The 14,457-nt window shown below is 45.5% G+C and overlaps 2 protein-coding genes across 16 annotated transcripts in view; one reads left to right on the top strand and one right to left on the bottom strand.

Moving 5' to 3' along the window:
• Positions 1–14,457, bottom strand: part of UBALD2 (UBA like domain containing 2) — a 258,780-nt gene that overhangs the window by 88,342 nt on the left and 155,981 nt on the right. The window lies entirely within an intron of this gene.
• The window catches only part of RNF157 (ring finger protein 157), a 102,471-nt gene that overhangs the window by 57,117 nt on the left and 30,897 nt on the right, over positions 1–14,457 (top strand). For 11 of the 15 annotated variants that reach the window (XM_077972894.1, XM_077972892.1, XM_077972893.1 and 8 more), the window contains one exon: positions 12,880–12,968. In XM_077972894.1, coding sequence (XP_077829020.1) covers positions 12,880–12,968 — 89 coding nt within the window. Of the gene's footprint in view, positions 1–10,864; positions 10,931–12,879; positions 12,969–14,457 lie in introns of all 15 variants that reach the window. The other 4 variants (XM_077972901.1, XM_077972902.1, XM_077972897.1 and 1 more) reach the window with 1 other exon arrangement.

Below are 14,457 nucleotides of genomic sequence, written 5' to 3'. Positions count from 1 at the left end.
CCGATCTAAGAAAATGTTCTAGAGCATCACCAGTCTAAAAATATCTGCTGGTAAGCCTTGGACACGTTATGTATCTCAGAAGAGGGGAAGCAGAGAAAGCTGGGAAAATAACCAGGCATCAAATAAAAATGAAATAGAATTTAAACACAAAAACCCTATGAAAGAAAGAGATTATGTTAGTACCATAAATGCATTTTTGATATGACCCCAGGCGTTGGTTTCTATAGTAATTATTATTTGATTCTTTGGCATAAATATTAAATGTCTGCCCAATATATAAAATGTGTACTTTGCTTTTTTTTTTTTTTTTTTTGAGATGGAGTCTCGCTTTGTCGCCCAGGCTGGAGTGCAGTGGCACTATCTTGGCTCACTGCAACCCCTGCCTTCCAGGTTCAAGCAATTGTCCTGCCTCAGCCTCCTGAGTAGCTAGGATTACAGGCGCGTACCACTGCTCCTGGCTAATTTTTTGTGTTTTTAGTAGATACGGGGTTTCCCCATGCTGGCCAGGCTGATCTTGAGCTCCTGGCCTCAACCAACCCGCCCACCTCAGCCTCCCAAAGTGCTGGGATTACAGGCGTGAGCCACCGCTCCCAGCCTGTACTTTGCTATTTTAATTATAAATTGTCTAAAATGATTTCCTGTCTTTGGAAGCATATTTTTGGTATTTTGGATTTTTTTGTTTTTACTTAAGTAGAAAATTAATATAATATAAATTACATAAATAAATACATAATTTATAATTAAGTAAATGAAAAAATAATTGAATAAATGAATGATAAAAGACAGCTCTTCGTTACAGTAGAATCCCAGCTAATAAATGTAGAAAGCTGTAATTATTCTATATCCATAAATGTTTTTTAATGTAGAAGAAATGATAGAAATTAGCCAGCTGTGATGACTTGCTTGTAGTCCCAGCTACTCGGGAAACTGAGGCAGGAGGATCACTTGAGCCTAGTAGTTCAAGGCTGTAGTGCACTATATGGTCACAGTGAATAGCCACTGCACTCCAGCCTGGAAACATACCAAGACCCTACCTCTAAAAAACAAAACAAAACAAAAAAATGTGTGTGCATTTATTTTGGTACATAATTAAATATTATTAGCTGCAGAAGACCAGCATTTTTTCTTTCAGTGTGGTCTCTAACCTACCTGCATCAGAATTGGTTGGAATGTTTATTAAAATACAGATTCCTAGTTCCTACCCCAAACTAGCTGAATCAGAATTCTAGTGACAGGGCCCTGGGATCTGCAGTTTTTAAAAATACTCCCATGTGAGGCCGGGCGCGGTGGCTCACACCTGGAATCCCAGCACTTTGGGAGGCCCAGGCAGGCGGATAACCTGAGGTCAGGAGTTCGAGACCAGTCTGACCAACAGGAGAAACCCTGTCTCTACTAAAAATACAAGAAAATTAGTTGGGCATGGTGGCAGGCACCTGTAATCCCAGCTACTCAGGAGGCAAGGGTGAGACAGGGGAATCGCTTGAACCTGGGAGGCGGAGGTTGCAGTGAGCCAAGATCGCACCATTGCACTCCAGCCAGGGCAACAAGAGCGAAACTCCATCTCAAAAAAAAAAAGTACTCCCATGTGATTCTTGGCCCCTCTCAAGTTTGAGAATCACTGAGTTAGAAGTTCACTGGCTAAGTAGTGGACAGAGAATCAGATGCAAACTCTGTTACTGCCTCCCTACATGGTCATTAACAAACTTTACGTACTTTCTTAGTGCCTCATCTTGAAATCTTTCATTATTTCTAGAGTTGCCCAAACTGTTAATTATTTTAATAAACCTGACCTATCTCCCAAGGAAGTGTTGGTTAGGTGGACTAAAAATTATTATTTGAATAATTTATGTTAATTGAAGAAAAGCCAGAATATTATGATTAATATGAAGTAGTCAGAAAAAGAAAATGCACACACACAATAACCAACAGAAGCAGGCCAGGTGCGGTGGCTCACGCCACAGCGCTTTGGGAGGCTTGAGACCAGCCTAGACAACATACTGACATCTAGTCTCCACTAAAAATAAAAAAAATTAGGCCAGGCACAGTGGCTCATGCCTGTAATCCCAGCACTTTGGAAGGCCAAGGCAGGTGGATCACGATGTCAGGAGTTCGAGACCAGCCTGGCCAACATGGTGAAACACCATCTCTACTAAAAATATAAAAATTAGCCGGGTGTGGTGGCAGGCATCTGTAATCCAAGCTACTCAGGAGGCTGAGGCAGGAGAATTGCTTGAACCTGGGAGGTGGAGGTTGCAGTGAGCCAAGATTGTACCACTTCACTCCAGCTTGGGCAACAGAGCAAGACTCCATCTTGGGAAAAAAAAAAAATTAGCTGGGCATGGTGGCACACACCTGTGACCCCAGCTACTCAGGAGGCTGATGCAGGAGGATCGCTTGCGCCCAGGAGGTCTAGGCGGCAGTGAGCCATGATCGGGCCACTGCACTCCAACCTGGGTGACAGAACAAGACCCTGTCTCAAAAAAAAATAAAAATAGACCGGGCACGGTGGCTCACGCCTGTAATCCTAGCATTTTGGGAGGCCAAGGCGGGTGGATCACCTGAGGTCAGGAGTTCAAGACCAGCCTGGCCAACATGGTGAAACCCCATCTCTACTAAAAATACAAAAGTTAGCTGTGCGTGGTGGCATGTGCCTGTAATCCCAACTACTTGGGAGGCTGCGGCAGGAGAATCACTTGAGCCCAGGGACGGGGGAGGTTGCAGTGAGCTAGGATCATGCCACTGCACTGCTACCTGGGCGACAAGAGTGAAACTCCATCTCAAAAAATTAAAATAAAAATAAATAAAAATTAAAAAATTAAAGTAACCGGCCGGGCGTGGTGGCTCAAGCCTGTAATCCCAGCACTTTGGGAGGCCGAGACGGGCGGATCACAAGGTCAGGAGATCGAGACCAGCCTGGCTAATACGGTGAAACCCCGTCTCTACTAAAAAATACAAAAAAAACTAGCTGGGTGAGGTGGTGGGCGCCTGTAGTCCCAGCTACTCGGGAGGCTGAGGCAGGAGAATGGCGTAGACCCGGGAGGCGGAGCTTGCAGTGAGCTGAGATGCGGCCACTGCACTCCAGCCTGGGCGACAGAGCGACACTCCGTCTCAAAAAAAAAAAAAAAAAAAAGAAAAAAGTAACCAACAGAAGTATACAGTATCAATACTTTCTTTACCTGAGAATTGATGGGGATAATATAGTTTTCACTTATTTATGCCATATATATATATATAAAACGAGGCCTGAATCTAATAGCAAATGAAAACAAAGTATATACTTTATTTATTTATTTATTTATTTTTTGAGACGGAGTCTCGCTCTGTCGCCCAGGCTGGAGTGCAGTGGCGCAATCTCGGCTCACTGCAAGCTCCGCCTCCCGGGTTCACGCCATTCTCCTGCCTCAGCCTCCCGAGTAGCTGGGACTACAGGCGCCCGCCCCTGCGCCCGGCTAATTTTTTCTATTTTTAGTAGAGACGGGGTTTCACCATGGTCTCGATCTCCTGACCTTGTGATCCGCCCACCTCGGCCTCCCAAAGTGCTGGGATTACAGACGTGCAAAGTATATACTTTAAAAAAAAGATTTATATTGAAGTTAACTTTACTTTTATGGATGGGATGAATGCATTATTGTGTTCCCAGACTACTGGGAATTGCCTAATAATTTACACACACAATAAGATGTCCTTTCACATGTACTGTGACCATTTTTTTTACAGCAAAAATAGTACAACTGTAGGGGTAGTGTAATATTTGAAATCAGAATGGTAAAAAAACAAATCTAGGACATGTGGTTGATATACACACACAGACTAAATGTGTGTGTGCCCATGTGTATGTGAATGCATGTGCACCCTTCTGCCTGCATTTGGGCCTGGTCTGGCAGTTTCATCTTTTGTCACCAGGTGGCACTTTGCCGATGTGATGTGCACATAAAAGGAAACTGATGAGTACCAGGGTAAAAAGCCAAAGAGGAGCTGCTCACATACACACACAGCCTTCGTCAGCAAACACCTGAGGTCCACCAAAAGAGGTCTTCTGACTGAGCCAAACTCTACTTCCATTCTGGGCTTGAGATGTTTGGGATTTAAGTTATTCTCAGATTCAGGCTTACTTCAGTACAGACACAGCAGCCCAGTCCCAGGAGGATGCTGTATCCAAGCATGCAGGGCACCAGATGCAAGCCTGACACCCCTTTACAGATGGAACTAAGAGAGGTTTGCTTGACTCTTCACTGTGTCCCCCGGGCCTAGTTCAGTACTCAGGATACAGTGAGAGTGCTGAATGAATGGGTAAATGTCTTTGTTTTTTGAAAATTATTTATTTAATCTTTTTTTTTTTTTTTTTTAGACAGACTCTCACTCTGTCACCCAGGCTGGAGTGCAATGGTGCAATCTCAGCTCACTGCAACCTCTGCTTCCTGGGTTCAAGCGATTCTTCTGCCTCAGCCTCTTGAGTAACTGGGAGTACAGGCATGCGCCACCACACCCAACTGATTTTTGTATTTTTAGTGGAGACGAGGTTTCACCATGTTGGCCAGCCTGGTCTCGAACTCCAGACCTCGGGTGATCTGCCTGCCTCGGCCTCCCAAAGTGCTGGGATTACAGGTGTGAGCCACCGCGCCCGACCGTTTTTTGAAAATAATTTAGTGGAGAAGTTGCCATATTTTAGAACTATCTGGCAGTAACACATCTTTGAGCATCTTGGGTGGAAGGTAAACACTGACTGACATGTCCCTTGCTGCTGTGGCTGCTGGCAGTGTTCTCTGACATCACCCTGCCCTCAGTGTACATTTGTATCTTCTGCCAGTACTGTTAGATCTTACAGATAAATATTTTGTCATACTGTGCTCCAAGAAACCTCTTCTAAGAAGACCTTAGATACTCCTGTTAAAGATGGAAAGGAGTGTGGTGTGTGGTGTACTTTTGTACATATTGCCACCTAAGCATAGGGCACCATTGGAGATTTTTGGCTAGCTTCCAGAACCTTCATAGAATTCGTACTATTTGCCATGATAGTATAACTTTCGGACTCCCCAAACTCTGCTCAGGTCCCTAGAACACTCCTAGGATTAGAAGAGCCTGCAGACTTGCCCTGCAGTAGCTGAAGCAATGCAATAGAGTATGGCTTTCGGAGTCAGATGTACCCGGGTTCAAATTGTGTTTCTGCTATTCATTAGCTCTGGGACCCTGGATGATTACGTGAGTCTTTTGAGTCTCAGTTTCTTTATCTGTAGAATGTCAGTTTCTTTAACAGACATTCTTCATTTTTTAGTCAGCTACTGTATTTCTTCTGCATGTTAGACCGTCCTCCAGCATACATACAGAACTTACAGGCTGGTGAGAGTGGCAGGCATGTTGTTCCTGTCGAGAATATGAAACAAGAAAATACCTAAACTGGAGCTGGATGGCGGTCTTGGCCACACGATAATGCAAATGTGAATGTTACATAATGCCACTGAACTGTATACTTGAATGTGGTTGAGATAGTAAATTTCACGTTATGTGTATTTTACCAAAATAAAAAAAGACCAGGGCCAGGCGTGGTGGCTCAAGCCTGTAATCCCAGCACTTTGGGAGGCTGAGACGGGCGGATCACGAGGTCAGGAGATTGAGACCATCCTGGCTAACACGGTGAAACCCCGTCTCTACTAAAAAGTACAAAAATCTAGCCGGGCGAGGTGGCGGGCGCCTGTAGTCCCAGCTACTCGGGAGGCTGAGGCAGGAGAATGGCGTGAACCCGGGAGGCGGAGCTTGCAGTGAGCTGAGATCCGGCCACTGCACTCCAGCCTGGGCGACTGAGCGAGACTCCGTCTCAAAAAAAAAAAAAAAGACCAGGCGTGGTGGCTTACACCTTTAATCCCCTCACTTTGGGAAGCTGAGGTGAGAAGATCACTTGAACTCAAGAGTTTGAGACCAGCCTGGGCAATATAGTAAAACCCCATCTCTACAAAAATTTAAAAATAAAGATAAAAAATATGTAAAGTAAAATGGGGGACAAAAATAATCCATCTAAAGAACCTAGCATAATGCCTGGCACATAATATATACTCAGTTAAATATTTCCTTACATTCTCTTTTTTCATGATTTGCCAAGCTGTAATTCCTGGTTACCCAAATTTTACCCCATGAAAGGGGCTTTCTTTTGGCAGTTTTCTGGTTAGATGAATAGATTAGGGGGATCTGTGCCTTGCTTTTCTGTCGTAAAGATACTCACACATGTTTGGTCCTCAAATCCCTGAGCAGACCAAATTTCATTCTTTGTTCATGGGTCTTGATCTGAGGCCTGTTTTCATTATAAAAAGTGAAATAGGATTCTAGAAACTGCATTAAGTTATCCTTCATAAAGCTGTTAAAGGTTTATTTACTCCAGAATGATACCTGAGAAACAGGAAGCCATTCTATAAATCCATGTTGAGCTTGAGGTAAGAGATCAGAAAACTTCTCAGTCTCCCTCTGTCTGTGGACCTGGGGCATGTTGTGTGCAAGACAGAAAAGGAAGCTCTTTCTGTTTCCAGATATGCCAGGATGCTTACATCAGAAAGACTTTATCTGGTCTTCCTAGTCACTGTGCACTCCCTTACTCAGTAGACCTAGGGCTGAGAAAATTACCCTTTGCAGACTCTAAAAAAGAAAAACAGAAACTCTGTGGATATGAACTGAGAAAACGATCGCTAATGCTGGTACAGTGGACTGGTGCATGAGTACTTCAGAAAAATGCTTGTCCCCGAATCTGTTCTGAGCTTCATCTTTCTTGGTCCCAAGAAGGCATTAGTTTGCTTTCCTTTCATACTTACCTGTTAGCATATGAGTGAGATCTCTGGTTTTAGGTTGAAATAAGATACTTTTTGTTTTTGTGTTTTTGAGAGAGTCTCACTCTGTTGCCCAGGCTGGAGTACAGTGGCATGAGCTCAGCTCACTGCAACCTCCACCTCCTGGGTTCTAGCGATTCTTCTGCCTCAGCCTCCCGAGTAGCTGGGACTATAGGCCCGCACCACCGCACCCGGCTAATTTTTGTGTTTTTAGTAGAGATGGGGTTTCGCTGTGTTGACCAGGCTGGTCTCAAAACTCCTGACCTCAAGTGATCTGCCAACCTTGACCTCCCAAAGTGCTGGGATTACAGGCATGAATCACCATGGTTGGCCTCTTTTTTTTTTCTTTTTTGAAGCAGTCTCACTCTCTCCCCCAAGCTGGAGTGCAGTGATGCTATCATAGCTCACTGCAGCCTCAATCTTCTGGGCTCAAGTGATCCTCTTGCATCAGCCTCCTGAGTAGCTGGGACAGGTGTGTGCCACCATGCTGACTAAGTTCTTTATTTTTTTGTAGGGACACAGTCTCGCCATGTTGCCCAGGCTGGTCTCAAACTCCTGAGCTCAAGCGATCCTTCTGCCTCAGGCTCCCAAAGTGCTGGAATTACAAGCGTGAGATACTGTGCCCAGCCAGGATACATCTTTTGTCTTAAATATAACTTAGTAATGGTGTATGTATTGAGGAGATAGTGTGGACAAACACAAACATTTATTTGGTGTCTTGACTTTAGAAAGGAATGAGGTAATAGATAAATTTGTGTCTTCAGATATTTTAATAACCAGCACTTTAATCCTTGGAAATCTCATCTCTAGATTAAGAAGCTGCTTCCAGAGCATCTTGGGAAAAGATAAAGGTAGAACATGTTCAAACCTCAACTCTGCTCCCTTTAACACGTTAGTTACTGGAAAAAAAAAAAGAGAAAAATAACCTCTGCTCCCTAAAATTTGGGGGACTTTAGAGAATTTATTCAACCTCTTTGCAACCTCTATTTTCTTACCTGCAAAAATGGGAACAACCATGCCTATTTCACAGGATTCCTCCAGAGATTAAATAAGATAATATAAATAAAGAGCTCAGCATAGTGCCTGGCACATAGTATTATGGGATCTTTGGGGTGTCACTTTTCTGGCTGGAAACCTGTGGCCAGTGGTGCCTTGCACAGGTTCGGCTCAGGCACATTGGACTTTTTCCACCCACTTGGCCTGACAGACTGCACTCAGCTCACACTACCAGCCTATATCCCACGCCTCCAAGGGAGACTGCAAATCAGGCATGGAACAGGAAGTGGTGTGTGAGCGAGAGTAGGGTCCGGCCACTGTGCAGTCAGACATGCCAGCTGCTGCTGTGGGGCTGGCAGCCCCAGGTGCCAGCATGGGTGCCAGCTGTCTGCGAGGCTGTGGCTGGACCAGGTGTACTGCAGGCAGCTCTCCTGGTTGGCACCAGGGAATGTGGTGGCACCTGGAATCTTGGAGATGCCAGGAACCACAGGGCCATAAAGAGGAAGTCACAGCCCTGGCTTAGGCAGCTCCCAGGTCTGGGGTTCCCGAAGGGCCATAGCTCTTCTTTCCTCTTTGCCCACAACATGACAAGCAAGGAGCATGTTTCAGTTCTGTTTGTGTTACAGCAATTTTAGTCCCACCATTCCATGGGTCCAAAATTCTCGTCCTGCCACCAGGAAGAATGAGGTACACAGACAAACGTAGGGTGAGCAAGATGAAGAGGAGCCTTATTGAGCGATAGAACAGCTCATGCCCGCAGTGGGTAGCTCGTTTCCGCAACCAGGGTGTCCTGACAAGTGTCCTAGCATAGAGACCCTGGAGTGGAAAGCTCTTTTCTGCAGGAAGGTCATCCTGTCTTCTCTGCAGCTCTCAGCAGAGAGGAGGCCCTGGAGTGCATAGCTCCTCTCTGCAGCTGGTCTTATGGACATCTCTGAAGCTGTCAGCGGAGAGGGGGCACTGGAGTGCATAGCTCCTCTCTGCAGCTGGTCTTATGGACATCTCTGAAGCTGTCAGCAGAGAGGGGGCACTGGAGTGCATAGCTCCTCTCTGCAGCTGGTCTTATGGACATCTCTGAAGCTGTCAGCAGAGAGGGGGCACTGGAGTAGATTGCTCCTCTCTGCAGCTGATGGTCCCAACCTCTGCCCTGTTCTGCCTGAGCCTGGGGCTGTTAATGGGCCTCAGAAGGGAGGAAGTGCAAGTAGACTGGTCCCTGGGCAGCCATGGGCAGGCCTAGAAAAGGCACCACAAGTTCCCACTCCGGTGGGCAGGACTGGCAGCCAGGGCCCCAGCCTTCACGCCCTCCCTGAAGGCCAGCACTAAGCTGCCCTCAGCGCCCCCACCTTCCCCCATGCTCATCAGTGCCCAAAGTCTGGAAGGGGCCGAGGCAGCAGGGGGCTGGGGCTGGCTTGTCAGCACTACCCTGAGCATGTGCACTCCCAGCCTGACTATGACAACACCTGGGCTTGGCCCCACATTGCTCTAAGATCAGAGCCAGCACCAACAGCAGGCAGAAGCCAGGCGGCAGGAGCAGGCACTTCTGAGCCTGCTGGGATGGGGGGGCAGAGGGGGTGCTTTTCCGTGTCTCCAAGAGTTTATGGAGGCCCAGGTCCACAGCCCTGACTTGGATGGCTGCAGCCCCACGCGGGGCTGCTGCCTGTTCCTGGCTTCCACCAGCTCTATGGAGCACGCAGCCCCTATAGCACCCCCTTGCAGCCTAGGGCAGGGGCTCCAGGTTCTCACTGGGCCTGGGCCAGTGTCCGGGGCAGGGTGACATCGCCATGAGCTCTGCCTGTTGCCCCGGCGCTTCAGGGGTAGCCAGGGGCAGAGTGGATCCTGGGCCTGGGCCTTGGCTGGGTCATCTGGCCAGGAGTGTCAGGCTCAGTGGTCACTCCAGTGTGGGGCAGACCTGGGGACACAGCCCCGGAAAGGCTGCACAGAGCCTCCTCCTGAGGCACAGGAATCTGGCACCCTCGGCAGAGTGGGCACAATGGCTGCGCCAATGGCCAGGTGCCCAAAGTGGAAGCTGCTCCCACTTCCTGTCTGGGGCCCCTGAAGCACGGCCCCAGCTCTGCGCCAAGGCCTGGCCTTGGTGCTCCATGTGCAAGCGGAGCACTGCCCAAGGCCCAGCTCCTTCTCGGGACTCCTCTCTGCCCTATCGTGCTGCTTTTCTGCCACACTGCTCCTCTGCTGGCAGGCAACCCGGCCAGCCCCATGGGGTGGCCTCCAGGGTGGCAAGCTGTGGAGGGGCCGTTGGTCTGCTCCCTGCGACCTCCCTGCAGCGGCCGTTGTGATGACAGCAGCTGCTCCAGACGGCCCACCACTGTCATCAATAGTAAGCACTCAATAAATGGTAATTTTTGAAAGGAAGATAACTAAGAAATTTAGAGAATAATGGTAGGCAAAATCGATTTACAGAAGAATGGGAGACAACTCTAAGAGCAGAAAAATATTTTCTTCAATTTGCCTCTGATCCTACTGTCCCCTCTATATTCTCTGTCATCTCTGAATTTGCAGATTTCATTTATCCTTTAAGATCCCAGATCAACTACCACCTCCTCCATGAAGCCTTCAGATTACCTCAGCCAGAAATGATCACTTCCTTTATTTTTGCCTTTTGTGGCAAAAAATACTAATATGTTTAATCTCTTTAATATTACAATTACTATGTCAGCTGCCTTATAATGCAGCTTCCTGAAAGGGCAGGGCCTTATCTTCTTGGTTTTCAGTCTCTCCTTATTCCTAGCATGGAGTATTGCATGTAGACTCTGATTGCATGAATGAAAGGCCAGCAAGGCACAAACTTTGGTAGGTAGCAGCCCACGAACAAGGTTCTCCTGAACAGATTTGTCGTTGTTGTCTTGTGCGGGTATGTGTGTGTATAGGGAGAGCCTAAAGTGTAGGGGTGGGTTTATTAACAGTTGAACTCATTGATACCTTTCCTTAAGAGCCAGATAGCTTATGTTTCATTGCCACAGTTATCAAATATAATATTCAAAATGGAGGATGAAGAGTGCCAGGATTTTTTTTCTTTCTTTTTATTTTTCTCTCTTTTGTGGCAGGGGGTGGCTATGGAGGAGAAAGAGTAAAGAATAAGGGAAAAGATGCATCTTTTATTTGAAATGCAGGTAGGAGTTATGGATAACGCCCAAGTACCTGTACAAATGAAAATGATTAACTTTGCTACTCCAGAAAAAAATTTTAATCCCGAAGTCATTTATTTTGGCTTTAGAATAGACTAGTGTTTGTGTCGGATTTTCCTGCCTAATTACTTTTTGCTTAAGCTTATTTAAAAATTGTTTTAAATTCCTTTAGTATGACAGCCTAGGAAAGTTGGGGGAGGAGAAACAGGCCACAGATGGGATCTGAACTAGAATTTCAGTTTTCCCATGTCAAGGCCTCCTGATGCACTGCTTGCAGGAGGGCAAAGTTGGAGTCAGCTTTGTGGAAAACAATTTGGCAAAATAATTTTTAAAGTCTTAAAAATATGCTTACTCTTTGATCCAGTAATTCCACTTCTAGGAATTTGTCCTAAGGAAATAATCAAACAAGCATGCAGAAATATAGACAAGGATATTCACCATGACATTTATAGCTGCGAAAAAAGTAAAACCAACATAAAGTATTGAATAATATGGAATTGATTAAAGTATGCTGTTATCTGCACGTTATCAAAATTATAGACTTTAAAAATGTTTGCCACATCTTTTTATGTGAAAAAGAAACTGCAAAATAGTATGCTCAGTTTGAAACAACACATGGATATAGAGGTGGATGGATGGATGGATAGATGGACGGATGGAGATACATGTTCCAAAGTGTTAATTTTGGTGTTGCTGAATAGTAAGATTAGGGATAGTTTTATACTTTTTTGTGTTTTTCAAATTTTCTGCTTAAACATGTATTACTTTGTAATTAGAAAAAACTATCATTTTTTAAAGAATGTATGGTTAATATATCAACGAAAAGGTAAATTACTAAATAATGCCCACAAAGTAGGTAATCTGAATGCAAATAATTTCTATTGAGTATAAGAGTCACATTCATACATGTGAATTATAAGCAATCATACTGCATACATAAAGTCAGATGCACCTTGACTATGGTTTAACTATATTGTTTCCCAAGTAAAATAACCATATTCAGTAAAAACCTGTGAAGGCACAATTCGATTATAACTTGGGTGTCCTGTTTTGTGATACCACACTATGGAGGTAGACTTTTCTTGAGCCAAGAGAACCACAGTTTTGCAAAGCTGCAGAGACCAGTAGGTTTTTTGGGAATTATATGTTAAAACATTTGATTGCCCAAATAACATTTTAAAAATACTGGGAACATTTGAAATCATTCTTGATCCTCAGAAGGCAATTCCCAGTGAAATTTTTGGCTGTTTCCCCTTTGTTTATCTCTTTATTATCAACAACTCAGAACTTCATATCCAAAAGTCTAAACGGGCAAAGCAGAAGAAAGTGGATGGTAAATGATGAAGACAATCATAAACCTTTGGTGACCCCAAAATAACTTTTGGCTCATGTGCTAACTCTGCTTTATATGATCAGCTGCAGGGGAAATTTTTTCTTTACTGTTTGCAAACTTCAGCTCTGTACACATGATGGGGTTCTCTTTTATTTGCAGTCCCTAAATTCCTGGGATACCATATGGCCTCACCGAAGGAAAGGGCTTGCAGGTCTGACTCCCTGTCGTCTGAGGTCAGATGGAAAAGCCTTTTGTGATTAACTCAGCCACAGTGTGTCCTTTGGTATTTGGAACTTCAGTGGTTTTTTATTAATTCTCCAAGTTTTGAACACTGACCCAAATAAGCTTCATATAATGGAAAAAGAAGATAAATCTAGCTCTTTGGGCCCCAAATTGAATCCCATTTTCCCACTAGCTGTAACCTTGAGCAGGTTGACTCAGTATGTCAGAATTTCAGTTTCCTCACTTAATTAGGAGAGTTGTGCCTTCCTGCCTCATCTCTTAGGGCTATTCTTGGTGAACTGTAAAGCCCTGTAACAGCGAGGGACAGCTGTGGGTCTTTATAAACACACCACCTTCTCCTACTTTGTTTCTGACACAGTTCCCTTACGCCGCCCCACCTCCCCAAGAACCTGTGAAGACTCTGAGAAGCCTGGTCAATATCCGAAAGGACACGCTGAGGCTCGTCAAGTAAGTTCCCAGAGGCTGGGGCCAGGTCCCAGGCACCTTCCTTTGGGGAGGTTGGGGGCTGGGGGACAGACTTCCCAAGGAACTCACACAGCAGTTTCTGGCAGCCCCAGAGCCTGCTTCTCCAGGTCTCAGACAGGAGTGCGGGCGCTTCTTTCTGCTGAGATCAGGCCATCCACCCCTATGTTGTTCAGCACTGGATGCAATGGACTGTGTTTGTGAAGAACTTTCACTTGCCTAGAAATGCTCAGTATCCTTATTTTATGGATATTTTTTAAAAGGGAAGAAGAATTATTAAGGGAAAGTGGGAATTTTTGCAGCTACTCCAACAAGCCAATGTAAAAATAGGAAATTTGAACTTAGAATATAAAATCCTTTATTTTATTGCTATATTTTCTTTTTCTTCTTTATTCCCTATCTCATGTGTCTGTTCTCTTTTTTTTTTTTTTTTTTTGAGACGGAGTCTCGCTCTGTCACCCAGGCTGGAGTGCAGTGGCACGATCTCCGCTCACTGCAAGCTCCGCCTCCTGGGTTCGCGCCATTCTCCTGCCTCAGCCTCCCGAGTAGCTGGGACTACAGGCGCCACCACCTCGCCCAGCTAATTTTTTTGTATTTTAAGTAGAGACGGGGTTTCACTGTGTTAGCCAGGATGGTGTCCATCTCCTGACCTCGTGATCCGCCCGTCTCAGCCTCCCAAAGTGCTGGGATTACAGGCTTGAGCCACCGCGCCCGGCCCTCATGTGTCTGTTCTCTAAGGAACTCATAGTGCCCTTGGTTGGTTGTTTAATCCTCATCATCAATGTTAATTATCGTCATTTGCCTTCTTGGTGCCATCCTCGAGACAGTGTAATTTTTAATCTGATACATTCCCACCCCCCGCCACCCCTAGACAGTATGTCTACCAAGGCTCTCTGATTCCCTGGTGAAAAACTTTGGTTAGAGCAAATCAAGGTCCCAGATTTTTCTGAATAGGCAAGAAAGATGACTCAGAGACCATCTCATGCTTGTATAGATCAGCCTTATTAGCATTACGATGTTTCTGTCTGATATATATATAGATATAGAGAGCGAGACAGAGTCTCGCTTTTTTTTTTTTTTTTTTTTTTTTGTTTTTGAGACAGAGTCTCACTCTTGTTGCCCAGGCTGGAGTGCAATGGCACAATCTCGGCTCACCGCACCCTACGCCTCCCGGGTTCAAGCGATTCTTCTGCCTCATCCTCCTAAGTAGGTGGGATTACAGGCATGCACCACCATGCCTGGTTAATTTTGTAATTTTAGTAGAGACGGTGTTTCTCCATGTTGGTCAGGCTGATCTCAAACTCCCGACCTCAGGTGATCCACCTGTCTCGGCTTCCCAAAGTGCTGGGATTAAAGGCATGAGCCACCGCCCAGAGTTTTGCTTTGTCACCCAGGCTGCAGTACAGTGGCGCAATCTCAGCTCACTGCAGCCTTGACTTCCTGGGCTCAAGCAGTCCTTCCAGCCCTAAGTAAC

This window comes from Macaca mulatta, chromosome 16, assembly GCF_049350105.2.
Source record: "Macaca mulatta isolate MMU2019108-1 chromosome 16, T2T-MMU8v2.0, whole genome shotgun sequence".
Taxonomy (NCBI): Eukaryota; Metazoa; Chordata; class Mammalia; order Primates; family Cercopithecidae; genus Macaca; species Macaca mulatta.
Note: the sequence above shows the minus strand (reverse complement) of the source record. Positions and strands in the feature narration are given on the sequence as shown.